The 27,415-nt window shown below is 37.8% G+C and overlaps 1 protein-coding gene across 2 annotated transcripts in view; it reads left to right on the forward strand.

The window, feature by feature from the left end:
• Positions 1 to 154: 154 nt before the first annotated feature.
• col11a1b (collagen, type XI, alpha 1b) overlaps positions 155 to 27,415 on the forward strand; it is an 81,261-nt gene continuing 54,000 nt past the window's right edge. The window contains exons 1-8 of one of the 2 annotated variants that reach the window (XM_003448470.5): positions 156 to 673; positions 6,866 to 7,030; positions 10,408 to 10,621; positions 12,454 to 12,616; positions 20,957 to 21,085; positions 24,210 to 24,299; positions 24,694 to 24,792; positions 26,657 to 26,944. In XM_003448470.5, the coding sequence (XP_003448518.1) occupies positions 559 to 673; positions 6,866 to 7,030; positions 10,408 to 10,621; positions 12,454 to 12,616; positions 20,957 to 21,085; positions 24,210 to 24,299; positions 24,694 to 24,792; positions 26,657 to 26,944 (1,263 nt within the window). In that variant the 5' untranslated portion in view covers positions 156 to 558. Of the gene's footprint in view, positions 674 to 6,865; positions 7,031 to 10,407; positions 10,622 to 12,453; positions 12,617 to 20,956; positions 21,086 to 24,209; positions 24,300 to 24,693; positions 24,793 to 26,656; positions 26,945 to 27,415 lie in introns of both variants that reach the window. The other variant, XM_019348258.2, reaches the window with a different exon arrangement.

A 27,415-nucleotide genomic window follows, 5' to 3' on the forward strand; every position in this document is an offset into this window, starting at 1 on the left:
TAGGAAATGACAGAATTCTCCTTATTTGCCGCATTTTTTTTAATGTTTTTTTCCATAACTCCATAAAGTTAAGTGTTTAAGGATGGATGCTACTAAGACTGTCGGGCTGTAGTATCGCTAGGGCATGTACGTCTCCTATAATTAGTTTGCACTGGGATGTAGTGATGCTCTACGTGCTGCTGTTTAGACCTCATCCAAAGCACAAGGGGCGGGCTCCGAGAAAACTTTCCCAACTGGTGATTTGATGAAGGGAGGATTTTCCAGTGTCAGTATCTCAGAGCCGGTTCAGGTTCAGTGTTGCGGCGTTAGTCCAGCCTCCTCACGGTGCACAACTCTCAGGGAACGGAGTGGCTTGCGCTTTTTTCATGAAAGCCCTTTGCCACCAGTGCGAGAGCTGGGCTAAAGGGGAATCGGATCTGAAGGGCCCAGTCTGGCTGTAAGAAGCATCCTTGTACTTTCCCACATGGCGCTGTAGTATAAGCACATTTTTGTGGACTGTCGACGGGATCAAATTGTAAAGAAAGTCGCCCGTTTTCCGTATAGCTGGGGGCGCTCACCATGGAGATGCAAAGATGGACCACCAGGTGGAAAACGAAAAGGTGGCTATGGGATTCAACGCTAATCGTTACGGTCACAGTTATTTTAATTCTCCAAGCTGCCAATGTTAGAGCAGGTAAGATGCTGTTCCTATACACCTCAGTCACTGTGCCGGGTCTAGGGCATCCCTGACAGTTTGAAAGCGCCTCATGCTGGCAGGCAGCCCAGATGCCAGTAGGCTTAGTCGGTAGCTATAAACGGTCTCAGCTTTCATTTCAATTAATGCCGGTGTCCCGGTGGCCATCACTTAAACTCACCTTAACTCAATTTATATACATTTTCAGTTGCCAAGTAAACATTTTCCATCTCGTTGCCTGTTTTGTTTTTTGTTTGTTTTTTGTCAAAGACATTATTTAAAAAACGTAAATACATTTATCAGAAGTATCATAAGAATTCCAAAGATTCTTCTTTTCATAAGCATGCTGACACCAAAATGAAGCTGTATCATGTGAATTTAGAACATATTCAAGATTTCAGAATCTTTAAGGTGGTCTTCCGGTCACATGTGTCTGAACTTTGTATAATTATCTAAAGCTACATATAGAGAGTTATATAGTTTTAGTGAAACGACTTTAAAGTCATCAACAAAGCTATATATCATTCAAGAGCGCAAGTGCTATAGAGTGGATTCTTGGCACAAATAGGCGAAGATGTCCCTTTCCTCTGAGTATGTGAGTGGGTGATGGATGCCATTCAGGTGTGGTCAGAGAGGGCTCTTAAATCCGTCTTCAGACAAAATAAACTGCAAGTTTTACGCAGAAATTTTACGCTCGACTTTTAGTAGTAATGACCAGGAGCCCACGGATAATACCTTAAGTTTTTACAGCATAAATATGTAGCAAGAGTCCAACGCTTTAATCAAATCCACGAAATGGTTTAAATGTGGCGGAAAACTTTGGTTCTTTTGATTGATAAGCTGTAGCCTACCATGTTTATTTCACAGTCTGACAGCTGTCAACGGAGTTTACAGTAGCACAGTATAATTTTAAACATATAGGTTTTGTGATGGGTTTTGTAAGTTTATATAATAACTGGGCACCAGACTGTGGAAATCTGGGAGGGAGACTCATATTCTGGCCTGAAGGATCACCATCTTTCCACATTATCTGGGCTCCTAGTCCAAGGAGGGGGAAAAAAAGAAGAGGGAGGGGAGGCGGGGTGGAAAAAAGAAAGGAGTATTTTTCTTTGTTTTGAAAATACATATGTGGGTCATAAAAACGATGAAATTGAACATCAAATGAAATCACATAGGTATTCATAGTGAACTGTGGCTCTTGCCAAGATAAATTTGTGTGTGTTTCAGAACTATGCATCTGTTTGGGTAGACTTATTTAAACACTTCTATTATTTTGATACCAGATATGTGATTATTGATCCTTTCAGATGGTGACAAAAAATAAAAATGTGTCTTAAGTGGCTATATAAAAATGCTAATCAGAAGATGATATATTGTAACACGTAATTTTGGCTAATTTATGCTAACTGGACAAGCCCACCACTGTCTAAATCCATCATCATTCATCATTGTTTTTTGTGTACTGTGATACACAACAAAGTGATTCAGCAGAGGGAAAATTGCAGAGAAGCAAAATGAAAAGATTATGAAAGCAAATATCTAAGTGGCACAGCTTTCGCACTGCCCATCTTCCTTCATTCTGACAGATATTTAAACTCACCATAATTGCATGATGTGCTAGCAAACATTTACAGGGTTTCCAGCGTACACTAATTGCTGCCTATGCTGCCAACTCTCAGTAGATGGCAGTGACACGAAAAAGACCGACAAGTCATCCCAAGATGCCGCTGCATGACCACAGAGCCACAAAAGACATTAAGTCAGAATGTCACAGATTAAGTTAATCACAAGTCTAAACTTAAACATCAAAATGTATTGCTCTGAGAAGTTATGGGATGAGGAGAGTTGGACATCTTGCCAAAAAAATGCATTTCATTGTGTTAGAGTCTGCTGGTTAAAATGCTTTAATGAATGTAACAGAGGTTTTTCATGTTACTGCACGCTTCATTGCCCGAGGAAAAATCACCAAACTTTGTCATGTTAGTAGATCGTTAACATGGCAGATAGTATATCACAGGTCCCAGACAGCAAATAAGAAGATCTGTCATTAAAAATCATAGAGACCGACAAATTACCCCTCAGACTAGACTGTGGAGCGTCTGAAACCGCGTTGGTACCTTTAGCACGAGAGAACTGTCTTCTCTCTCTTGTGGTTTTACATCCTTATCATTAGAATATGGTTTATTTGTTTTTAGGGTGGAAAGATGGGAATCTTTTTAAAGTATATGCTATGTTGGCTCGACCTCCTTGGTAGGATGAAGCTGTGCCCACTCATTTGGGATCTTTAATGGTTTTGGGATATTGCCCGTTTTTCAGGGCTTCTGTGAAAGAATGGTTTTGGAAGGAAAGGAGCTGAAAAGTTTGGGGGAGGACAGGGGGGTGATGGGATGCTGGTGGGTGGGTCTGTGGGGGGTTCCTGGCCAATTCAGCACATCTGGAATATATGAGGCCTTGAGGTATGCAGTAATGCAGAAAGGCATTCTGAAACTCACAAAGAGACCTTTAGTCCAAGCTTTACTTTTTTCAAGAACCAGTAGCTCTGTACTTGGGACAATACTCAGAAGAGCCACAGACTGTATTGCTTTTTATGAGGCATTTTTTGTGAGGTTTAAAACCTGGCAGTCAGTTCCTCTTTTTTTTTTTTTTTTAAAGTATGTCTGTGTTTGAGTCAGAAGTCGCTCCGTCTGTTAAACTGCTTTTTGTGCAGTGTCAGCAAAAAAAAAAGCCTTAATAAAATAGATTTTCAGTAGAGCAGCTTGCTTAACACATGCTCCACAAATGAAATTCAAGAATTGTGCACTATGGCACCAGATTATCTGGAGCAATATCACCATAAATGCCTCGAGGAGCAGATCTGGAAAGCTTCGCGTGATCTAAAATTTCAGACCCGACCCCTGAGCATGAGCGGGTTGATTCTCCACTCAAGTTGTTATTTTTCTGGTCACGGGAGAAGTAGCTACAGGGATGGGGCCTTCTCACTTTAGTCTCGTGTATGTTTTAGTTAGGGGGGGCTACAGGGAGTGGTGCCAGTATAAAAAGCCATAATGGTTTCAGCATGTCGACTTATAGCACCACCCATTAGACCTTTTCTTGGTTCCTAAAAGTGAACAGGAGCTGCTACATCAGCACTTCCTGTCTTTTTGGGCCACATGACTAAAAATAAAATGGAAAATGTACAGCTGAATATTTATATAATAATTCCTTCAGCATTTAGCACTAGGTTTTTTATGTTTTGAGAAAAGCCACAATCTAAAGGTATGGTAAAAGGCCAACTCAAATTAGGCTCTGTCGTTTGCCTTAAAATAAAAAACAAAACAAAAAAACAAATGTTTTCTTCATGAAACTTTACATTGAAGTTATTGAAATTTGATGTATCTGCTATTTTGGTCTTTACTTCATGTGTTTTAACCAAATTTCCTTCTCATGTCACAGAGTTTAGCTGAGTATTGTAAGTTCAATGAGGAGACTTTCTGCAATGTAAACTTCAGGAAAGGCTTTTGTCTGATCCCCTTTAATAATTTTCCCACAAAGTTTTCTTGCCAGTATCAAACACATGAATCTAGACTTTTTTTCCTGGCAAGGGAGATTTCCCTTTAAGCCTATTATCTCCCTTTCTTTAAAGTCCTTCTGGTCCCTGTGAGATTTTAAGCTGACCATTCAGACATTGTTTATCATTGCTGGGCCTTTGAAGAGTACACATCCGGCTCCTTGACTCATTCAAAAGACAAATGTGTTGTGTGATATCTGGACACAGTTGTCCTGGTTTTTATTTCTGTAGTTTCTGTAGCTGTTAAAGGAAAGTATATACTTGGTTTGTGATGGCGATTCAACTGCACTGAACCTGAGTTTAAAGGAGACCTATTTTGCTTATTTCAACCTATGCGCTTTTATTCATAGAGTCTACCAACTATCATTGCATGATTCACAATTTGCTTAGTTTATTCAGTATCTGAAACGATCTGTTTGAGCTCCCTTATACTTCCTCAGACCAGCTCTTCTTCTTCTGATTGGTTGGGCCTTCCAAGGTGTGTTCACAGGGGTTTGGGGCGTCTGTGCTTACAGCAAAAAACTGCGCACCTGAAATGACCATATTAGGTAAATCTGCCAGGAGTAGAAAGAAAACTGTATGAAATGGAGCCCCTGGAAGCTTGTGCTTTTGGCTCATAGGGATTACTTGCAAATACCTCATTGTAACACCCACTATAACAGCACATATAACAAGCACAATAGTCCACTTTTAATTTTTTCATTATGATTTGAGGAAAAACATGTTTCTTGCCAATACTGCAGAACATTTGTAGCGCTCAAGTTTTAATTTGTCTCAGTATACTAACATTTACAGTGCAGGGATTATATAACATTTGGTGTGTGTCATTAAAAAAAGGTAAATTATGGGAAGTGTTTGATATTTACATTTTTGTGAAATGCTTTCATATTATTAGCAACTAAAACTTCAAATGTAGCGCTAACAAACATATGTTAAAAAATCAATCATAGCTTTATTACTGACTTCTTATGTAAAGGAAAGCTATGTAACTTTTGAAAGAAAACAACACATTTAGGACTGAAACATTAAAGCTGTTCCACTACTTTCAGGGGTTTTGCTGTTGCTGGTATGGTATTACCAGTAGCTTGTGGTGGCTCATATTTATGTTAGCTAATATTACCTTCAAATAGCTTCTGTGTAACTGGTTGGTGCCTGCATTTGAAATTTGAGCTGCCCATTACTAGCACAAGATTGATGAAGTCAGGGTGTGATGGTAAGGGTAATATTAGCTTTTTGTAGATACATCTTAAGTTTTGTGTGTCAGTCTAAAATACACTATGTCAGTCAGCCTTAAAAACACATATCATTGTTTTAATACGGCCAGAAAGTAATGTTGCAGTATTGAATGTCTGTGCGTGTATTAAAATGAATAGACTGCATTGGTGATTGCTGATAGTACACACCAACAGGCATACTGAACGTTCTTCAGGCCTACACATTTCTTCCATTTACTTTCCCATGCAAGACAGCACTTATAATTATCTTTGACTGATGACTTATTCTTACTGTATATTTTTCAGCAAATGCAGCCTCGGGCAGATATGCATTAATCCACAAATTACGTTTTTTTGGACGTCAACCCTTCCGTTTATACACAAACCTTAAAGATAGACTATTAGGCTACCTAAATCCCCCGTAATTACAGTGTAACTAATGATGTGCCTCAAGATAGGGTTTTAAGAAGAAAAACAGTTTGAGAAGGAGACATGCAAAAAAAAAAAAGACTAGGCTGGAGTAAGCGTTTGATAATTGGAGGAGAGAGAGCAAATGGGAAATAGCTTTTATAGCTGTACTGTGCAGTTTCACCTCTGACTTTCAGATCCATTGATAGAAAAGAGCTTAGTAGTGTTAAGAAGCTTGTAAAGCTACCCCTTGCTGTGTTCTCCTTATTCCAAAGACCCTGTGATCAGCAGCAATGATTTTTATCATCCCATAGATGCTGTGGCTTTTAGCTGTGGGGGTAACCGGGGAGGTAAGGAGGGGGGCAATTATGTCTGCTGGTTCCTAACATTTTTATTGCTCCTCTGCCAAGGCAGCTCATAAAGCAACAACTGGTTGAACTGACAGGTTTGGCCAAGAGTCCTTGAAAAAGCAAGGGGTGTAATGGGTGTAAATGCTGATTTATCATCAAAATGCCAAGTTGGATTAGAGTTTCTGTTAACTATGCTTATAGTGTACTGTAAAGTTACATGCAACATAGACACTAATAACATAATAAAATAAAAATTCAATTAATCAGTCAATCAGCTCAACTTTTATTTTATTCAACTGGTACTATATTTAACTACGTATATTTACATAGCAGCACTTAGTATAGGTTTAGCAATTGGCGATATGGTCATTCAGACTGAGGACTCACTTATTCACTCAACTTTTAAGAGTTGCAACTTTGTAACAGTATCTCATTTACAGGGTGGCTTCTCATCATGGAAGTAGTTTTATTTAAAACTACTAAAATTTACAACTACACATGAAAATCTGACATAGATTTTGAGGTTTATTTTCACATTGACATTTTAGAGTCTTAATAAAGTAATCATTCTATTTTTTGTGGTGGCAAAAATTGTGTTTTAGTGCATTAATAATTGCTGTATAAGAAAAATTGTTGATGATTTTTATCAATTCATTGTTCTCTCTCTCTACAGCTGAACCAGTGGATGTACTGAAGGTGCTGGATTTTCAGAGCTCTCCTGAAGGAATAAGGAAAACAGCAGGCTTCTGCACAATGCGGAGAGGATCCAAACCCGATGTAGCTTATCGAGTGGGAAAAAGGGCTCAGCTCAGTGCTCCGACTAAGCAGCTTTTCCCAGGTAAACTCCTCACTTCGCAGCATTTACACTGAAACTGAAACAGTAGTCGAGTAGTGGGTCTTCCATGAAGCAGATAAACAAACAAACACTCCCAATTTTAAATGCTAGAGACTATAAAAAGATTATAAAGTGAATCTTGAGGATTACACAAGTTGTTGAGAGCTTGATTTTATTGATCATATATGTTTGTGTTAGTGTGGAATATGCTCTTTAATTTGACTGTTTACATAATTTGACCAGTTAATTTCAGATATAAATTGCCATCATATTGCATAAAACCCTTTAACAGAAACTTGTACAGAGAGGCACTTAAAATAACCTTCCTGTAAGATAAACTACAACTAACATTGTACAACAATACTAGAAACTTTGTGAGGCTTTCTAGACAACTGCTAATATTTGCATTGTAAAATTATTGCAATTGCAGGCGTCAGGTGATGTAAACTATAATGTTTCTCACAAGCATTAAGCTAAATACAGATAAGTAAGGTTGATTAAAAAAGTTTTGGTGCTTTTAGGTCAAAGGCGTTGTAATTCTGACCCAATTTTAGGGTGAAATATTGCCAAATTAGCGGTTTTTAGAATTCATTCAATGTGGAAAATAAATGAATGGATCATGGAACTTCATCCAATGCTGGCATAGAGATTTTATCCGAGAAAAAAGTGGTAGAGTGGCAGATATCTGTGAAGCTATGGTGTTTGCATGGCTGCTCGAGCCAATTGTTGTTAGGAATAAAGTATGATGATTAAGTTTTATTTTCTTGAACCACTGAATAACAAAGTTTAAAAAAGAGTTAAAGATGATTGTATTTCACAAAGAAATAACAAAGAATGATTTGATAAATGACTCATAAAATCCTTTAGTGTTAAAGTCTGTATTTTAAAATCCAGTGCAGACTTTCCAGAATTATTTTCTAGAGGATGCCAGTGAATTTCAGTTTGCTCCAAGAACCCATAGGGGATGGTAATCTACAATGGTGCATGTAAACACATGGCTCAAGTAAGCGGAGCAGCACCAGATTTTTGTTATTTGATATTTTGGTAAAACCCACAAATCTTTTACAAAAAAGCAACAAAAGCATGTCTATTGTTTTGTACACTGATCTTGTCCAACAAAGTGTCTTTCCTCAAGTTTGATTGCTAGCAGATGCGAATGCTCAGTCTGTGGTTAAGGTAGTGAAATTTAGAAGGGTGTTTCATATTGTATGTGCATTTGGAGTGTGTTGCCCTTCTGTTTTTGAGAGGCCACCTTTATTTTATTAGGCTTAATCCATATTTATTTTATTAGGAAGTAGATTTTAAACAAAACTCGGCAAATCCCAATTTTAGTAATCAATTGCAGAGAACAAAACCTTTTGTCTACTGACAGAAGCAAATTTGCCAAATGTCAAATTTTTAGTTGATTTTTTTAAATCTGAAATATTAGAAAATCATGGTATTCCTGTAAAGCAAGGACAACCTATGGGAGAGACAACATGTATTCACATGCAGGAGTGACATATAAAAGTATGGAGGGGAAGCAGAAATGCTCAGTGTATCATAGGAAGTTCCCCAACAGCCTTAGCCTATAGCGGCAAAACTAATAGGTGTGTTCTAGTTTCCCCATCTGCAGGTTTGCTAGGCTCCTCTTGGGTCTGAGTGCCATAATGTTTGTTATCAGTTGGTGAACAGGAAGCTCTAAGCAGACATCCATGTGCCTGCCACTTTTTTTGTAACCATGTGGACTTGTTCACAGGGACTTTACAATCCACCAACCTACACCCTGTCACAGGGAAGTGAAAGGAGTCAAATAGGAATGAATCTGGTCTAGGGTCACAGTGTCTGTTTCCACAATAGAGTATGTCTAATGAAGGGATGGTTCGCCTGATTTAGACCGAACTATATCCTTTATCAAAAAGCAAAGTTTAAACCGACTTTCAGAAGTAGAGAGGAAATCTGTTTTTCAAACCCAAACTGGAAGCTTGGTGCTGGAGAACCATATGTTGAAGCATCTGCCTCCCAATCTACCTTTGGAAGCTTCAGGAACCACAAGTACGGCTGCACACTGAGAGCTCTGGATTTAACAGGGAGCCAGTGAGGAGAAGCTAATCTGGAAAAAAATATGAGATCTCTTTCTAGTCCCCCAAATTATAATATACAACTGCTGCTTGCATGGCTGCTCAAACAAATCATCCCTCCCTTTGCGGCCTGTTATTCATTTACTACTAGGGCAAAGTTTAGAAATGGTCCCCAGTTGCTTACTTACTCAAAATGGACTTCCAGCAAAGTGAGAGAAATTTATTAGGGATTCAATGCTGTGAAATGAAATGTCCCAGTCAGTGCAGTGTGTGTTAGTCTTTTTGAATCTGGCTACATTTCAAAGAGCAAAAAGAAAGACTAAAATGCAGTAATTGAAGGAATTAGAAAATAAGCCTGTGTAATTTTTGGCTTAACTGGACAGCATGCTCATGTTCACTAATGGAAACTTGAGTAATATAAGTGAGCCAGAGAGGTGAGGTGTTGGAGGTGCCATGAAGTAAAGTGTCAAAATGTCCTCAGTCAGAATAATTGGACTTTTATTTGGCTAGTATTAGTTATTTTTTCATTGAACCAAACTATTATGTTCTCAAAAAATATGACATTCGTTTGAGTTGTTGTATTTATAGCCCTTGTAAAGTTAATATGGCTGCATCACCACTACCAAGGCCTTTCAGGACATGCCAAGGTTTCTTTCAGCTTCACCAGTAAAACGGACTCGCGTCCAGTGGTCTAGACTCTGTGGGTTAATCTGAGAAGAGAAAGTTGGAGTAAAAGCAGTTCTCTCTACTCATTACGATACAATTGCCCTAGTTATAACATCAGAAGAGGTTTGTAAGACAGGGCACAAGGTAAAAGGAAGTCTCCAGTAGCACAAATGCTTCTTAAGGGAGGACTGTTTGAAAGTTTTTAATTATTACTAGCAAAATACGCACTCTTTGCCCATGAGCAAGTAAAAACACTGACATGTTTGTTAATTTATTATGTCATTCTGTTTATATTCATTATATCATGGTATACAGTGAGACCGCAAAAAGAAGTGTTGATAAACACCAAACAAATGAAATCATAAAGACATATATTGTTTTTCTTTGCCAGCTACTCACTACACTTCATTTGATTCAGAAATGAAGAAAACCCTCCTGGCCAAAAGTTCCCATAAGAGATATTTTTATTAAGCTATTAAAACTATCTTGGTTCTGTGATGTAGCTTTCATGTCTGCTGTGTATCTTTACATTGCTCTTAATCAGAATATTGGTGTAAAACATGTTCATTTCAGCAATTTTAAGACTATATAAACTCTATATTCATCTTTACTAATGTGACAGCCCACTATTTCTGTTGTGTGTTCCACCTTTAGGGGGGGTATTCCCAGAGGATTTCTCTATAGTGTTTACCATCAAGCCCAAGGCTGGCCTCCAGTCCTTCCTGCTTTCTGTGTACAACCAGCAAGGCTTGCAGCAGCTTGGAGTAGAGGTGGGCCGTTCCCCTGTCTTCCAATATGAGGACCAGCATGGCAAGCCTGTCCCAGACGAGTACCCTTTGTTCCGTTCCGTCAAACTTTCTGATGGCAAGTAAGTGACTGAGCGCTTTAACACACTAGAAGGCAAAATGTAGATGAATGGCTTTTGTGTCCCCTAAATAGTACCTTTTCTATGCCACGTGCAGTTATCCCATTATCTCAGCGATATCTCAAAATCTGGAGTTTGTTTGTTATGGAAATTGTGAGGTTAGCTCACAAGCAGTACATTTAGGGTAATTTTTTCTATTTTAAAAGATTCAGGTTATATTTTGTGCTAAGCAGAACCGCTCTGTTAAAACTATTTTCTCAGGCACTCAGAGCATACTTAACTCTTCCAGCCTGGTAAACTGACACGCAGCTCTGCACATTTATTCCCATCATATGTTGTTCAGTCATTAACACCATATGGAACAACTCAGACAGTAATGGCAAATAAATTGCTGGCAACAATTTAATGACAGCCTTTCTAAATTATTTACAGCACTGCTATACTGATATGCAGTAAAGGACAGGATTCTCATAGCTGTCCAATAAAGCTGAAACAAATCATTGTTAAAAGTTGCCAGCAATCTTTCATGTAAATGCCAACAGAAATGCCTTGCAGCAATTTCATGAGTTGTTCTTTGTTGGTGATAAATAGTGAAAATATACAGCTCAATCAGTGCTTTTAATTACAATTTTACAAAATGTGTGGCTAGTAGAGCACTATGGTTTACATATTTTGTCAAAGCTACCTTTGTATTTTTGAATAAACCAAAACTAAAACACTGACAAATTTTAGACCAAGGCTTTTGCACACACTTTATTTCCTTGAATACTCAAAATGTCAGAGTCATCAGAATCAGAATACTTTAGTAATCCCTGAGGAAATTATGTAGATATGCAGAACATGTGGATCCATTCATAGGACTAGTCCAACTAGTTTGAAAATACTCACATGCTCTTCTGGCAAAAACTGAAGAATACTTTCATAGTTAACCAAAAACAACTTTTGCATGTACTTCTGGGTAATCATGTGACATTTAGAAATTTATGCATAGCTCTCCAGATGCCACAAGGCAAGTAGCACTGTGCCAGTGCAAGCTGGTAAGTTAAGCTAAGCTACATACGCTCATCGGCCACTTTGTTCAGTAGACCAGCTCAACTGCTTTTGAACTTCAGCTAGTCATGATAAGCTGTTGAAGTTTAAAATAAGCATGAAAATGGAGAAGAAAGGCAATTTAAGTGACTTTGAGTGTGGTTGTAGGTACCAGATGGGCTGGTTTGAATATTTTAGCAACTGTTGATCTAGTGGTATTTCCCTATATACAATAATCTATAGGGTTTACAGAGAATGGCCTGCTTTGATCTGATTGGAAGCAGCAGCATCATTTACAAGTGTTGTTGCTGACCATGAGTATCCCTTTATGATCAATGTGTATGCATCTTCTGATGGCTGCTTCTAGCAGGATAGCGTGTCATGTCACAAAGTTCAAATAATCTCAAACAAGTGAATAAGTTCACTGTACTGACCTCCAATAGTGCATCTTTGGGATGTAGTGAAATGTGAGATACATATGATGGATGCTGTCCTATCAATATGGACCAAAATCTCTGTTTTCAGCACCTTGTCAATTTTATGCCTCAAAAGAATTAAGGCAGTTTTGAAGGCAAACGGAGGTCTAAACCAGTACTAGCTTGATCTAGCTAATAAATCCCGTGACTGTATTTACCAGTATAATCATATAGAGCTTCATATCCAACTCCAGATGTGATAGCAAATACTGGTAAGCGTTTCCACTTCCTAAACTAAATGTTAACTATTCCCTTAGCTGTGGACTGAAGCAGTTTTCCTGAAACTCAGAGGGTCATTGTTGTATTTCTGATGTCCTTCTTTTTTAACAGATGGCATCGCGTAGCTATCAGTGTGGAGAAGAAGAGCGTTACCATCATTGTGGACTGTAAGAAAAAGGTGACAAGACCACTCGCCAGAAGTGACCATGCCATTATCAGCACAGAGGGCATCACAGTCTTTGGCACCCGAATCCTAGATGAAGAGGTCTTTGAGGTATGACGGCCATATTGAATATCGTCTCACCTAAAGTATTTTCCCTGTGTGGTTGGTTGTGAAATGATTTAAAAGACCGTTGTCAAATTTGGGACTATCTATTTTGTAAAGAAGTTTGTTTTACAGCAAGCTAGACGATAAGACAAGAGAAACTTATACCATGTGGTGTGTGAATAGCTGCAAGCCTGTTACAGTCATATTGTTGCTTTAATGCTTTCCTAGGCTGGATCTGGGCAGAAGACTTGAGTACAGTTTTTTTTTAGAGTATGATTATTTTTATGGAGTTATGGGTGTACAAAGTTTGCAAAGATTCAGTGCTATACAGGTAAAAACCTGCTTACACATAATTCCAATATGAATATCTTACATATGTGTAATGCAGACATTCACCAATAGATTGCATTCATTATGCCTTGAAACTATTACAGAAAACTAACCTAGATGCCAACAATTTCTCTTTTCTGTTTAAGCTTAATTGAACACACATTGTGAGTATTATTCTCAATGATTTCCATTTAGCGCTGTGACAATTTTAGTTTGTAATACTTAGAGTCCAAAAGCTTTAAGGCCAGACATTTTATTTGCCTTTCATTGTGTGTGCATATATATAATAGGGAATTTTATTGGCCAGAACAACAATATTGGCTTTGTATACTTGGCAAGAGCCATAGGCAATGTTATTGTGAAGGCTACTCGCACAGTGTGCTACTCAATGTGTGTTTTTTTTTTCTCTCAGCACTAATTTGATTTGAATATTTAACTACAAAGGAAATAAAGGGGTCTGTTCGAGTTTGACTGCCTAAACTATATTATGTTTTTTTATGAATTAATTGTGTCACAATTGATCAGTAACTGTGAGAAGCAGAATCACAATTAAGAGGATAGTGATAAAATGGTTCTGGGAACTGGGAACTTTGTGCTCAGCAGAAGATGTGAAATAAATGATGGCATGAAATGCATTAGGCTTGCTTGAAGGCTAGCTGAATGTAGAATGCTTGCTAAGCTGGGCAGTCAGCAAAAAGTTTGCTTCTAGGTCAGAGATGCCTTTCCACAGTGAAACCACTTGAAATTGGGATGTTGCTTCTCTTCACTTATATTTTTTTCCCCATGTCGATTTACAGCTTAATTTTTATGCATATGTCATTAACTATAATGAAATAAATTAGTTTTAGGTTATAATGAATGAATAAATTCCAAAGTGATTTCTGGTTAATGTAATTAAGGTGAATAAGATTAGAGGGGATAAAGTGAAAATTTACCACAGTCATCCTTTTCTGTTTTTAAGTCTGATTTAATAGTTCTCATTTGGCCTGTGTGAGTGTTCTTTGTTTCAAAATACAATAAACTAAATGATATTAAATTACAGAGCAATTTAGGATGCTCTCTTTGTAAAACCTAGAAAGAAGAAAATGATTCCTTGTGTTCCAAGACGTTTTTTACGAGTTGCAAGGTGTTTTTAATCAGTGCATCACAGAGTAAGCTCCAGCTAGAATTGTATCTTAAGCTGTAATTATTTCCACTTCAAGTGTAATAACATAAGACGTGTTGATTTTAAAATTGCTACTTGTGGGCAAGCTGCACTGTTTTTGGAAAAAATTCTTACTGGCCACAAAGATGTTTGTTAGTATATTCCTATAGATAAAAGCGTGTTTGAAAGTATATGAAAGACACATGCTATGTTTAGAGTTTGCTCATTAAGTTATGCATTGGGATTCTTTGTAAATTCACAGCTATTGTAGGCATATTACAGAATACCTTGTAGGCTGTGGAAACGTTTAGAAGACTTTCCGGACTATCTCGATAAATGTATCGTGAAAATTTGAAACAGCTTTGCAATCAGCGGACCAGTTCTTTCATAGTCTTTTATGTATAAAATGTATTCATGTTAAAAATTTGTGGAGGTATGTTTTCATACCTGATGTTTTCACTCTAAAATGTTGAATTCATTTCAGTTGGATTTCTATCTGGCTTGATTACATAGCTGGTGGAGAAGACATTGTGTTTTAAAATATGCTTTCAGTCTAAGAGGTGCCTGATAACATTCATGCCTGTATACTGAATACAGAGCTATGAGTCATTCAGCTTAGTTTAGCATGAAGGCTGGGAGTAAGAGTTACGCTTGACTTGCTTTAAAGTTTTAAAGGATGCCTACCAAATCCTCTAAAGCTTCAGATATAGATAAATTCATTAATTAACTTTCTCAAAGTTCTCCACGTGTTTTAAATAGATCATTTGTTCAGTCATAAAGAAACAGAATGTAATTTGTTTCCATTTATTTAAAGTTCTGTTAAGCTAGGTTGTCCACTTTTTGGTCATACACTCACAAAAAGTGGACACCCTAGACTCAAACTTAGTTTACCTGCAGCAAACCTTCAGATAAGTTAACAGATTTGATAATGTGCAATTCTAAGAATCAGTCTTCTTAGACTGAACAGTCTTCTTCAATCTAAAACAGTAACTGTGGCTGTTGAGCAAAAAAGCTTGTGTTTATGTGTAATTATACTGGTTATGCTTTCTCATTCCAGTTGCTGTGAGTAGGTTACCTTACTGCAGTAGATTGCATAAGCAGGTGTCAAAGCTGGAAGCGCACTGAAGAGTGAACGCTAGGGGAAAATATGATCAGTGTGTGCTTAGTCTTGGCTAGGATTGCACAGCTGTTTAAGAGATATGCTCACTGACCGGGTCTCCAAATGCCTTTTCCCCCTCTTTCTTCTTTGAAATAAAAGCCACAAAATATTCAAAGTAAAATCATCTCCTCTTCTTGTTTTTACGCGAATCGACTTTTCAGACTTTAAAGGATTCTTTGTTTGTGCCAGATGTCTGTCTCTGTGTTTACATTTGTGTTGTTTTGTGCGAAAAAGTGTGAGCGTTCATGTGTGTATGTCGGAGAGAGAGAGGCAGAGAGAGGTGGAGATGGTTTGTTTATGTGTCTGTCATTGCTGCACAGGGACAGTGTTTCATTCCAAAACACTGTCCCTCAAGCAGGACAGTCCTTGGCAAGGGAATATAACAAGAGTCTGATGTGCTCTTAGCCTTAAAGTGAATCATTGTTTATGACTGGCTTGAGAGAAGTTGAGCGCTGTGACTGTTTCTCATCTGCCTCAGTCATTTTCACCCTCTAATATCTGTCACAAAATGTTTTGGTAAAGATTGTGTAATAGGAATGTTCATATTTAATGTCTGGGTTGATGAGAATGTCATCAGTCACTGCTTATGTTCACTGTGATTTGCAAATAAGAACATTTTTGTTCTGCAGTATTTTCCCTATAAATTAGCCCTAGTTATATATAATTACATATAGTTCAGTCCCACCATTTGTTACCTTTGTATTTTGAGCAAAGTAATAAAAAAGAACTGCCTGATAGAAAAGAGCAGATCAAGGAAAAAGTGACAGAGAAAGAAGTGAGGAAAGTGTGGGCAGACAGGCAAACAGATGGTTCAAATAGTTCAACAGTTTTGTGAGCTACTGGCAGGCAAAATGTTTTAATATTTGAAGGGTGCAAGACATTTGTATGCCCCCAGTGCTTGAAAAGAAACGTTATCCCTGCGCTGACCACGGTGGCTGCATTTGATGAAATACTGGAAGAAATCTGGAGAGTATTATACACTTTTCCTCCTTTGTGCTACTTGGTTAATTGTTGTACTTGTACAGTTTTGAAATTCCATTTGTGTATTTGCTCTTTCAAGACATATTCCCTCCCCAGAGTTTGGAAAAATAGGCGTTGCATATGATCAATATGTCAAGCTTGTTCAGAGGTATGTGTGAGAAGTTAAGTAAAGAAAATACTCGAGTGAATTACTGTAAGAAAAAATAAAGTAAATATATGCAGTGCCTATTTAAAAAGCTTTTTTTTAATTTAAAAAGCTAAAACATCTGCAATAACACCTATGAACGGTGGACATGGTGCCCTCAGAGGTTCAGTGTCACAGATGGATCATAGCAGCTGCTGTTTTATTGAAGTTTTATTTGTGTTATTCTACAAAGTAATTCCAGTGAAAGGTTTTATTGGCTCAGTGAAATATTTGTAGCACCCCAAATGTTATGTTAAGTAAGGCTAGCTGTTAGCTTACATAGTGTTTTCATGTGTTCTCTGTGTATTAATTTTTCCTCCACAAGTCAAAACTACCTGATACACCTGTCCACAGGCAGTAACATTAGTGTCATATTTACCTACTTAGTTGCTGTGTTAGAGGAAACTATGGGTCATGTCTTAGTACGCTTACAAGGTCAAGTCTTTTTGTGTAAGTGACTGAGCATATGGTGGTAAATTCTGTTTTCTTGGTCAGTCATTCTCAATCCCAGAGACAAAGAAAAATAACCTGTCGTTATATCGACTAATCAGCTTTAGACCAAGTGTAGAGGAAACAGATACCAGACTACATTACACTACATTCACATCTTTACAGGACAGGTCTTTTTCTCCGGCAATAACTCATAAATTAAGTTTAATTAAGTCTATGTTTTAGGATTGCAGTTCATTCTAGTTTTCATATTTTTAAATACTTTAAATACAAACAGATTTCTCTTAGAAACTGTGGACATCCACCTTGTATTTAATATCCTGCACAGCCTGACTCAGTGTCATTTTATTTAACCAATGGCGGATATACACAGTCTGCAGGAACACAAATCAAGGCAATATTAATGATAAGAGTAAAAGTCTTCACAGTCTTAAAAATATATGTGAAATGAGAATGAATAATGTCTAAAAGGATGCACAATGAAATTAAATAAATAATGAATGTTGAGACTTATGGATGAAGAAATGTGTGCTCATTATCAAATATCATCACAATCAACACCATACCTGTGTTTAAAAACAACGTGCTTTATGAAAAAAGAGCAGATATTCAGGCCGGGGTCTGTCTGTGTGGAGTTTGCATGTTTTCCCCGTGTTTGCGTGGGTTCCCTCCGGGTACTCCAGCTTCCTCCCACCGTCCAAAGACATGCAGTTTTAGGGGATAGGTTAATTGGATAATCCAAATTGTCACTAGGTGTGAATGTGTGAGTGAATGTGAGCGCGAATGGTTGTCTGTCTCTGTGTCTTAGCCCTGCGACAGACTGGTGACCTGTCCAGGGTGTACCCTGCCTATCGCCCTATTACAGCTGGGATAGGCTTCAGCACCCCCCGCGACCCTGAAAAGGATAAGCGGAAGTGAATGGATGGATGGATGGATGGAGCAGATATTATACGAAAGAGTAACAGTTTAAAACAAAGCAGGGTAAAGAATTTACATAACCAAAATAAAAAGAAACATTTCTGAGGCACTGATTAAAAAAGTAATTCAATGATACAGCTAATATTACAACTAATTAATAAAATAATAAATCTGATGTTTAAAAGGGACTGGAAAGAGGCCAGTCTTTAGCAGGACATAATGCAAGATATAATATAAGAGAAATATAGGAGGGTGTCATCTGCATAGCAAGCAAGTGAGTTTTAAGGTCTAGAAAAAGTAAATATTTCATAACAATAAAAAGGATGTGTTTTATAGATAAGAAACAAAGAAAATTTAGAGCCATATCACTGATACCAACAAAGCTAACACTGTCCGCCTGTCTGTAATTTTCCATGTGCTGTTCTTTGTCCTTGTTAGCGAGGGCTACTACTTGAAGCAGATGTTAGATTTCCCTGGTCATAGACCCAAGAAAATCTAACAGTGTCTGTCTGCTGTTTTATCCCTCTTTGCTTAAAAATCAAATGTGAAATGTGCACATTTAAGAAACAAAACAGCCCACATTAATTTTCCTTACTCTTATGTAAATATTTAGTGAATTAAATGGTTTTCCTGTGCATTAAAGATAAATTGGCAGACCTTTTCTTTGATTAGTGGCTCATCCTTTTTTAGTTTTTTTAGTGTCTTTTTATGTCCTGCTCTTTGGTTAAAGTTTGCTGTCAAAGCAGGAGATGACAGTTAACATGTGTCGAGGCTGTTGTATTACACACACAAGCACATTGTCCGCAGATCCATTTCCATTAATTGATTTATTCTAGTGTGGCTTAGACAGATGATTCATCCCATTATGTCCATGCCAACTCTGAGGAGATCTACGCCATTGCTGTGGATCATTCCTATAATTCTGAGGAAGAACTAAAAGATGTCAGAGAGCAGTGCAATGCAATATAGACACTAACATCAACAAATGCACCAAAATGCAGACAAGGAATAAATCCAGGGTGGAGTAGAGCAGGAGGGCAAGGAATGAGAAGCTGATTGTGGAATTTGGGGGTGACTGAATCACTGTCAGGCTTCATAAATGGGCCAAGTGTGTGTGGTCTTTTGAAAATCCCTGGGTGACATTTTTGGACTCGTGCATATTTTCTTGTTATAGTAAATATATTGTTGCCTTGTCCAGTGCCATTTATTTTCCTTGTGATTACACATACAAACTATGCTTAAGTGAAGGAACTGGGAAAGCATGAAACTGAAAAGTTACTGTCTACTCATAGAAGAAAGAGGAAACAGAAAGAAGTTCTGCTAAAATCAGTGTGTCTATGTTATTAACTGTTCTATCTTCTACCATTGAGTTTGGATACATTTGTAGTAAATTACAAAAAGTGAGCAGCTAGAGCTAGAGTGTTAGTTTGAGGGTAGCTTTGTCATTGTAGCTTTTGTTGTTCCTTTCAGTCAGTGTTACAGCAGGTGCAGGTAAACTCTTTCTTTCCTATTGCTTTACCAACATTTACCACCAACATCTTCTTTCTCTAGACAGGTTATCAGTCTTTACATGGAAAATCTATGTATGCATACACTAATGGAAAGATGGATTTTCAAATGAGTCATAGGCAAACATAATTATGATAATTGTAGAATTAATGGCACATATGCTATTAGCATCCTTTTATTAAGCCATATGTCAAATTTATTTACATATGTTAGTTGTTGTTTTGGTTGTTTAATAGGCTGTTGAAATATACTGGTCACATATGATGGGAGCACAGGGCGGTTAGTCTCTAATGTGTTCCAGAGATCTAAGCTTATACAGATGTTGCCTCTTGTAATTTAATGCAATGTGCATGTATGTGCTTCCTCTTTAGGGGCCACCCTGTTTGTGGCCTCTCTTCACCTTCATGCAGCACTCAGGTTATGTTCCTTGTTTGTTTGTCCACTGAATTACTTAGTCCAGGTGGATTCTGAAAAAGTCAGCTGAGGTGCCCATATGGTAGATGGGTATAGATAGAATGCTTCATATCAGTAGTATAGCAGTTCCTGGTTTAGAAATTCCTTCGGAGACGATCATGGAAAAAGAGCCTTTGGCTGATGAAACAGTTGGGAGCGGGGATCTAATTTCCTTTTCCAAAAGCTCATGAAAAACAGACAGCCTTAGATAAGTACAGACCTTGGTTATTTATCTGCTGTGTAAGGGGACTTGCCGTCCCTCATGGCTGAGATGGGGGGGAACTGTACAATAGCTCTTTTTAAAAGCTTACAGACTCCCCTAAAGCCTTGATTCTTTCCATAAAGTTGCAGTTAATTAATAGTTAAGAGACTACTGCCTCTGGTACTGGACAACATCTGCCTCTTTGTTTTATTGTCACATTTTATTATCACTGTGCTGGTGTAAAGCTGAACAATCAAGCAAGAAGAAATAGGTGTATGCTACATGGGCGTTAACATTTGGTTTCTATTTGTAATTGTGGGAAAAAAAAGAAAAAGACAAGAAAAAGAAACGTTAGTGGTGTCTGCAAAGAAGACTGTCTGAAAGATTTGACATTAAATTTGTTTTTCTTTGCTTTTTTTCAATAAGCTTTATGTGATTGACAAAAACAAAAGATTGAAAAAAAAGGGATTATTGATTAAAAAGGTCCAAAATGTAATCCTGCAATGGGAAATGTGAAAAGCAAAATCTTAAATGCAAACCCCATGGAACATTACTTTATTTAAATTCTCTTCTGTACTGTTTAGAGACCTGGACAATACAGTTTAACTTAGTGGGCTGGATTCTGGATTAAATGAAGATAGATTGGGCTACTGTCCTAGGGTTTTTTGTTTCCAGCTGCAGTTGGGAAGTGGTCTGTTCAGCTCTTTTTCATGCCCCTGACTAGCTTCTACTCAGCAGTGTCTGAGGCTTCCTGGTATTGGAGCTATTTGCCAAACCAAACTGGAAAAAAGCTGCTTTTGCAGAAACTACACTGAACTAAATAGCACTAATGGCCAACTCATATACTATTGTGAATTATTCACCAGAATGTTTATGTTGAGGGACACTCAGAATAAAACAAAACTCTGGTAATGGAATTTGCAGCCGGGAAACGTGCATCTTAATTCGTGACTCTGTTGTCTTAAAACTTTGTTGACTTGTTTTTCGCTGAAAGTCTTCTTCTCCTCTACTTCCAGGGTGACATCCAGCAGCTGCTGATAGTGGCAGACCCCAGGGCAGCCTATGACTACTGTGAACACTTCAGCCCCGACTGTGAAACCCCCAACCATCATGACACCCCGCAGGCTCAGGAACCTGAGTATGAGGTCAGTACTGGGGTAGGTTTAGAAACAGAGATCAGGTGGGAGCAATATCTCTTGCTTAACTGAAGCAAAAAAGGAAAAGAAAGCTGGGAGAGAGGAGGGGGAAGTAGGGAGGATTTTATAGAGAAGAGGCAGGCAGAGAGAAATATTTGTGGTAAGTGAAAGAATTAAGGAAACAGGAAGGGAGCAAATATGTTAGTAGTAGCAGGAATTTAGAAACAGGGTTTTATTCTTTGATGTTTTTAATAAGAGAGTCAAAGATAAGTTAAAAGGACAAAAAAGGAGACTGGGATAAATGACATTTAAATTTGTAAAATGGAAAGAATTGAAAGGCTGGGTGTAAGGTGTAATTACATACCAGGTGTCTGTGCTTCCTCAGTGCAGTTTTGTATACTTGCCCTGGTTTAATGTAGCTCAGTTTCAGTCTCTGAGAAATAAACAAAACAAAAAAATAATTTCAGCAATTTGTGTGGAAACTTTTTACAAACAGTCCTCCATGAATAAGAACGTACGTGCACGGGTTTCTGTGTCAACTCTAAATCTGTCATTTTCTCCACTTTGTGTTTTACTAGTGGAAACATGCTGACATATCAAAATACATGGTTTAGTTTGAAATGCAAGTTTTATTACCACTGGCTCCCAAATACCACTTGTTGTTTCTTTAGCCAGATTTCTTAATTGAAATACAGTGCTTTGTGTCAGGACTTCTTTTTTTTTTCCATATTCATTTTTTTTGTTATTTTGCTAGTTCAAGCCGTTCTGCCGGCTGACATTTTCCTTCAGTATTTCACTAAATAACTGATGAGCTCACACTGGAAACTTTTCTTTTTTCTCTGCCACAAAGTCTGAGCCCACTTTGGAGTGGCCCCGTGATTTATATCACTAACGAGTTCTGCAGGCTCTGCCCCAACTCCCAAGGAAATTTAAGCTATCCCTTCCCCAGCTAGACTTCCAGTACCTGGAAAAGTCGACTTTAGATTCTTGGTTTTTAAGAAAAAAAAATCAGGAGCTGGTTCTCTATTCAGAAATATTGGCTGTAGAGTGGGTATGGCTCTTGGAAAATGTTGCTTCATCATCAGGTTAGTTCTCAGCAGCAACACAAGAAGCTTGTCAATTCAAATAGACAGCAGGGAATGGTTTGGCTTTAAGAACCTTGTAAATCTGGTTTATTCATTGTTGGTTTCTGTACAGTTATAACAAGAATGTTCTTCCTTCATTCCAGATCAGTATTTAAAAAAAGTTATGTACTCCTGCACAACTGAAAAACATTTCCTGAAAATGACAAATCACTGTTGAAAAAGATATTTTTGTGATCTTTTAGCCAAAACTGTTACATGTACCTTTGTTAGGAGAAATGATTTGGTCCTGAAGCAAGTGGCCATGAACCACATGTTACCAGCTTGGTTAAAAGAGCAAGCGGAGTGATGGGGAAGGAAGCTGGGGGGAGTGCTCTTTTTTATGAGCACTCCTTAGTATTTACGTCTTTCATCCATGCCTGTGGTGAAGGCCTTCAGCTCAGCCAAGCACTTCAACACCATAAATCTTTATAAATTATTTCTTCATTCTCTATCTCTATCTCTCCCTCTCTCTCTTTCTCTCCCTCCCTATTTCCATCTAACCCTGTCCTCTCTCTCTCTCTCTCTCCCTCTCTCAGTCATTTCAGTCAGTCTGGCCAGAACTTCTCTCTTCTGTGACCTCTCCCTCTCTGGGCCGCTGAACGGACGCCAGGCCAGCCTTGCAGCAGGCCGTGGCTCTTTTATTGTTTTTATGAGCTTAGCAGTTGTCCAGGGACTAATATTTATTCCTGCGCATAGAGTGTAGCATTAGGGGCTGGTCTGGTAACTTAATCTACCTTGCCTCTGTTTCGACAGTGTTAGGACAACTAAAAGTTTCTTTTTTTTCTTTTAAAGAACTACAGTGACTAATTTGCATAACTCTTTGTTGTTTATGGGCAGTATCACAATAAATGCCCATTAAATGGTGATTTTAAGTATTTAAACATATAATACACATCTGCTTTCTTTTGTCTAGGGTTAGATGAGAAGAAGCTAGAAGTAGATAGAAGTCTGCTGTTTTTACTGTAAATATGAAGTTGAAGCCAAAAGATGATGAGCATAATGCATTTTAAGATAATTTAGACCATATGATTTATTGATTCGTCTTAAGTCGGCTAAGATAAAATGTTTCCTTGTTCCTTTAGTGTTTCTCCTAAGCTAAGGCAATTTTCTCCAGGCTGCAGCTTGATATTTAATGACAAGCTTTAAGAGTGGCGCTCATCTGCTCGTCTGCCTCATCTTAAGGAGCATAAGATAAATTCGACTCAGTCTTGCAGAGTGTATATTATGATATTTCCTCAGGTTCAGGTCAGGGCAGGTTGAATTAATGTTTAAATGTATATAAACAGCAACATAATGCACACATCTCCATCATCACCATCTGAAGTTGATGAGTACACGTTGTTCAGATAAATGCATTGTTTTCACGTGGACTATTCCAATACCCCAGTGGGTGTGTGTGTGTTTTTCTTTTTATAGGAGTCAGGTTTTAAAATAGAGGAACAATGGTTTTATCCCCTGCTGCTCTATCCTGTATGCTCCCCATAATTTACCGTCATGCGGTGATTCTGTACAGCTTGAGTTTTGTCTTTTAAAGAGCCACTAATGAAAGCCGCCAGCAATTGTTGGCATTCAAATTAAGCAGCAGAAGCAGATACGTTTTCACTGGCATTGCATTAACCCATTAACCTCCTGTCAGCAGCAAACAAGAATCTTAATTGTTGTTTGCTTGGTTATGTGCAGGAGCGTCTCTCAGAGGAAGGGAAAGCATAAAGGAATGTTCCAGTCATCCATGTGCTAAAAGATTTCATTTCCTCATATGGATGTAAAATCTCCCCCAACATCAACCAGTCATTGCTATTTTTAAAATAGCAAGAAGCAATATATTTAATGTTTTGTGTGGTTTAAGTTTGGATTTTAACCAGTTTTGAGGAGCATGAACGCTTACTTGCCATGTAAATGAAGTACATTGTCTGTAAATGAAGACATCGTGCTGCTTTATTTACATGATCGCACCAACTAATTGATTGTGGATGCCTCTTTTTTTTTTTTTCCTTTTTTTTTTTTTACAGTACACTAACTATGAGTACGGTGATAACTATGACTACAATGACGGAGCGATAACCACTGACTCTTCCCCAACCGAAGCAGCCAAAACTCAGGTAAAACTTGACGAGCAGTTATTATGGGTGTCACCAAGAACGGCATATATGTATGGTTTCCTTTTTTCCCTTATTTTAAGTTTTTCATCGTCTCATTTTTGCCCTGTCTGTCTCTGTTGGTCTTATTTCTTGGCTACATTTCTTTTATTGGAGAAATTGTTAGGTGCTTTTATTGCTCATTATGATACATATTCTGGATATACTTAATTCTGTAACAATAGTTTCCACAAGTTTATTACAATCATAATCATAACGTTAGCTCTGTTTGTGTTTCTTTGTTTGAGAAAGGATGTGCTAGAGGCAGATGAAGACATCTACATCACCAGGATTGGCGATAATTACTGAATTTTACCCGTTACAAACCTTTCCTGTGTTGTTCTTGCTCCAATTTCAGACAAATGTGGGTGGAGACTATTATACAGATGAGTTTGACTACACCGTAGTGGATGGAAGTCAACCTGAAAATCCCACTGATACTGCAGGACAAGGCGAGGTAACTTTTTAAAACTGCTTATTTTTAAAATCCTGAGATTTTAAAAATAATGTTTGAAAACTAAGCTATGGGAAAATGTCCTGAGGTCTATATCTTATAAAATTACTTTAATTCTATAACCATGTTTGATCACCATCAGGAGGTACAGGCACAGTGAAAGTTATTTCTGGTTACACACATGTCAAATATGGTCATTCCACACAATGTGATACTAGTTATGCAAAATGTTTATTGTGCTGTACTTTTTGCTTTTAAGAGCAACCAGCAGGTTTTAATGAGGAACCTTGGAAAGATTACCATAGATTGTGGTGAAGAGCTATTAGAAACTTCTGGGAACTATCACAGATTTCTAGGTAAACTTGTTTGTGGCTGTACATAATTAGTGGTTGGTTGATAATCTCATTAGGATTTTAAATTTAGTATTACCTTAAATTTTGGTTTTATTAAATTAGATCAGTTTCATAACCATGAAAGTATTTGTTAAAACAAGCCCTGCAGGATAAACTTCCTCTGAATGTAGAAAATTATCTGTGTGTCATTGATTTGAAATTTAACATCTGGATTCCAGTTTTGTTTCAATTCCTGGTAAATGGGTTTAAAATGAAATGTCAGTAAAACCGTAAGGCATCACTGGCAACAAGACAGATTTTTATGATCATCTTTGGAGGTCACGATCCAACACGGCATCATTAACATCAAACAGCCTACTCCACTACTTGATTTCCATGAGAAACAGCTTCCAACAAACCGAGTTTAAATAAAGACAAAAGCAGGAAAAGTTTGTCATTTAATGAACCGTAACCAATGGAAAATCACTACACAGGCACATCCCCTATATTTCTTCCATAGTCTGAATTTGGCAGATCCTGTTTTAATTTGTGCTAAACCATCACATAAAACACAAGATAATGAGGAACATTTGGGGGTTCAACCAAAACAATATGATAGTGTTCTCTGGCAGCCAAATGATCGCTGATTGCTTTGTGTGTACCTTAAGGTAGATAATGCAGTTTCACTTAGCTCAGGACTCAGGTTAATTTAAAATGACGGGATAGTGGAGTATCCGAGGGAAAAAAAATATATTTTGTAGGAATGCATGTCTAAATACTGAGGATACTGGTGTAGTCGATAGACAATGCTAAAGTACAAAAGAGTATTGGTGGAAACTCCTGGCTGTACTGTGGATAACTAAACATCATACAACTACTGAGAAAAATTCCTATGAGATGCTTGGATATTTTCCCATTGCGTTTGACTGTGATTGACATCAATGCAGTGCTTCAGTTTCTGCGCTTACATTACTTTTTACTCTTTTAGCCCTGATTTATTCTTCATCGGACCAAGGTTCTTCAAAATATTTGTATATAAGCATTTGCTTTATTATTATTATTGGATTAGATTATTTAAGATTATGTTGTCTAAATTACCCCCCTTTTTCTTCACGATGTTTCAGCTTTTAGTTTGAATCATATGGTGCCTTTTTTAAGTGATTGGTTTTTAAAAAAATATGTCAGTTTGAAATTACTCCAGCTGTTTTGCAAGGAATAAATAATTGCTATATCGATGATATATAATATAAAATATTGGTATATTGATGTGATTACAGATGTTAATCTTAGTAACATTGCTTACTAACAATACACATGTGGATTTGTACATTTAGCTGTACCAAATTAGACATGTGGATGTGTGTAGAACTAACTAGAAAATTAGTTGCCATATAGTACTTTTGCATAAACAGAGTGCTTATTACTACTGTTTTGACTGTGTAAAACACATGAATCATTGTCATTGGTCCCATGGTTTCATTTCACTAACCAAACCTTGTTGTTCCTTCTGTTTGCATTGCCTTGAATGATCCCAGGCGTACACAGAGGAAATAGTGGATGATTACATCACTGGTGTGGAAGAGGTCGGTGTGGATCCCACTACTGGTGTGGAAACCGCTGCCCCAGAGGTGGACCCAGGGACTGACGTGTATGAGTTTAAGGAATACGACCTGAATGCATATGACAACAAAGAGTTTACAGAGAAGCAATATAATTATGAAAGCTATGATGAATTCGACTACAACGCCAAGCCTACATCTGTACCACACGAGGAACATGTTGGCCCTGGTGCTCCAGCTGAAACAGATATCAAAGAGAGCAGTGTAAGTGCTGGGCTGCGAGTCACGCTGAGTCACGCTGAGAGGGATGGGGGTCGGGGATGGAGGGGGTAGAGGTGGTGTTGAGGAATGTGGAAAGATGGAGAACATGTTGATGGCATTTGTTTGATGGGGTGTTCTCGGCGCCCTTTGTGTTTGTTTTTTCTAATGTTAGCTTGGATCGTTCTGCCTACTCAGGGACAAAACTCAAATACACAAGTAGAGCACAAACACACACCTTGTCTTCTACACATAAGCAGATGTTGACCTTCTATGACCTCTTGAACTCAGTGACCCTGGATGTTTACCAAAGATGCTTTACATTAGTTGTCAGACCAATTTTGATTTTGGATCTATGTAGTCAGTCAAAATCTACAAATACGTATTTTCTTCATTAAATCCATCTAGATCAAACTATGAAACCAGACAGAAATTGCTGACCTAGTGTCTATTGTTACTTGTTTCCAGCCCTCTACT

The sequence above is a fragment of the Oreochromis niloticus genome, linkage group LG18 (genome assembly GCF_001858045.2).
Source record: "Oreochromis niloticus isolate F11D_XX linkage group LG18, O_niloticus_UMD_NMBU, whole genome shotgun sequence".
NCBI lineage: Eukaryota > Metazoa > Chordata > Actinopteri > Cichliformes > Cichlidae > Oreochromis > Oreochromis niloticus.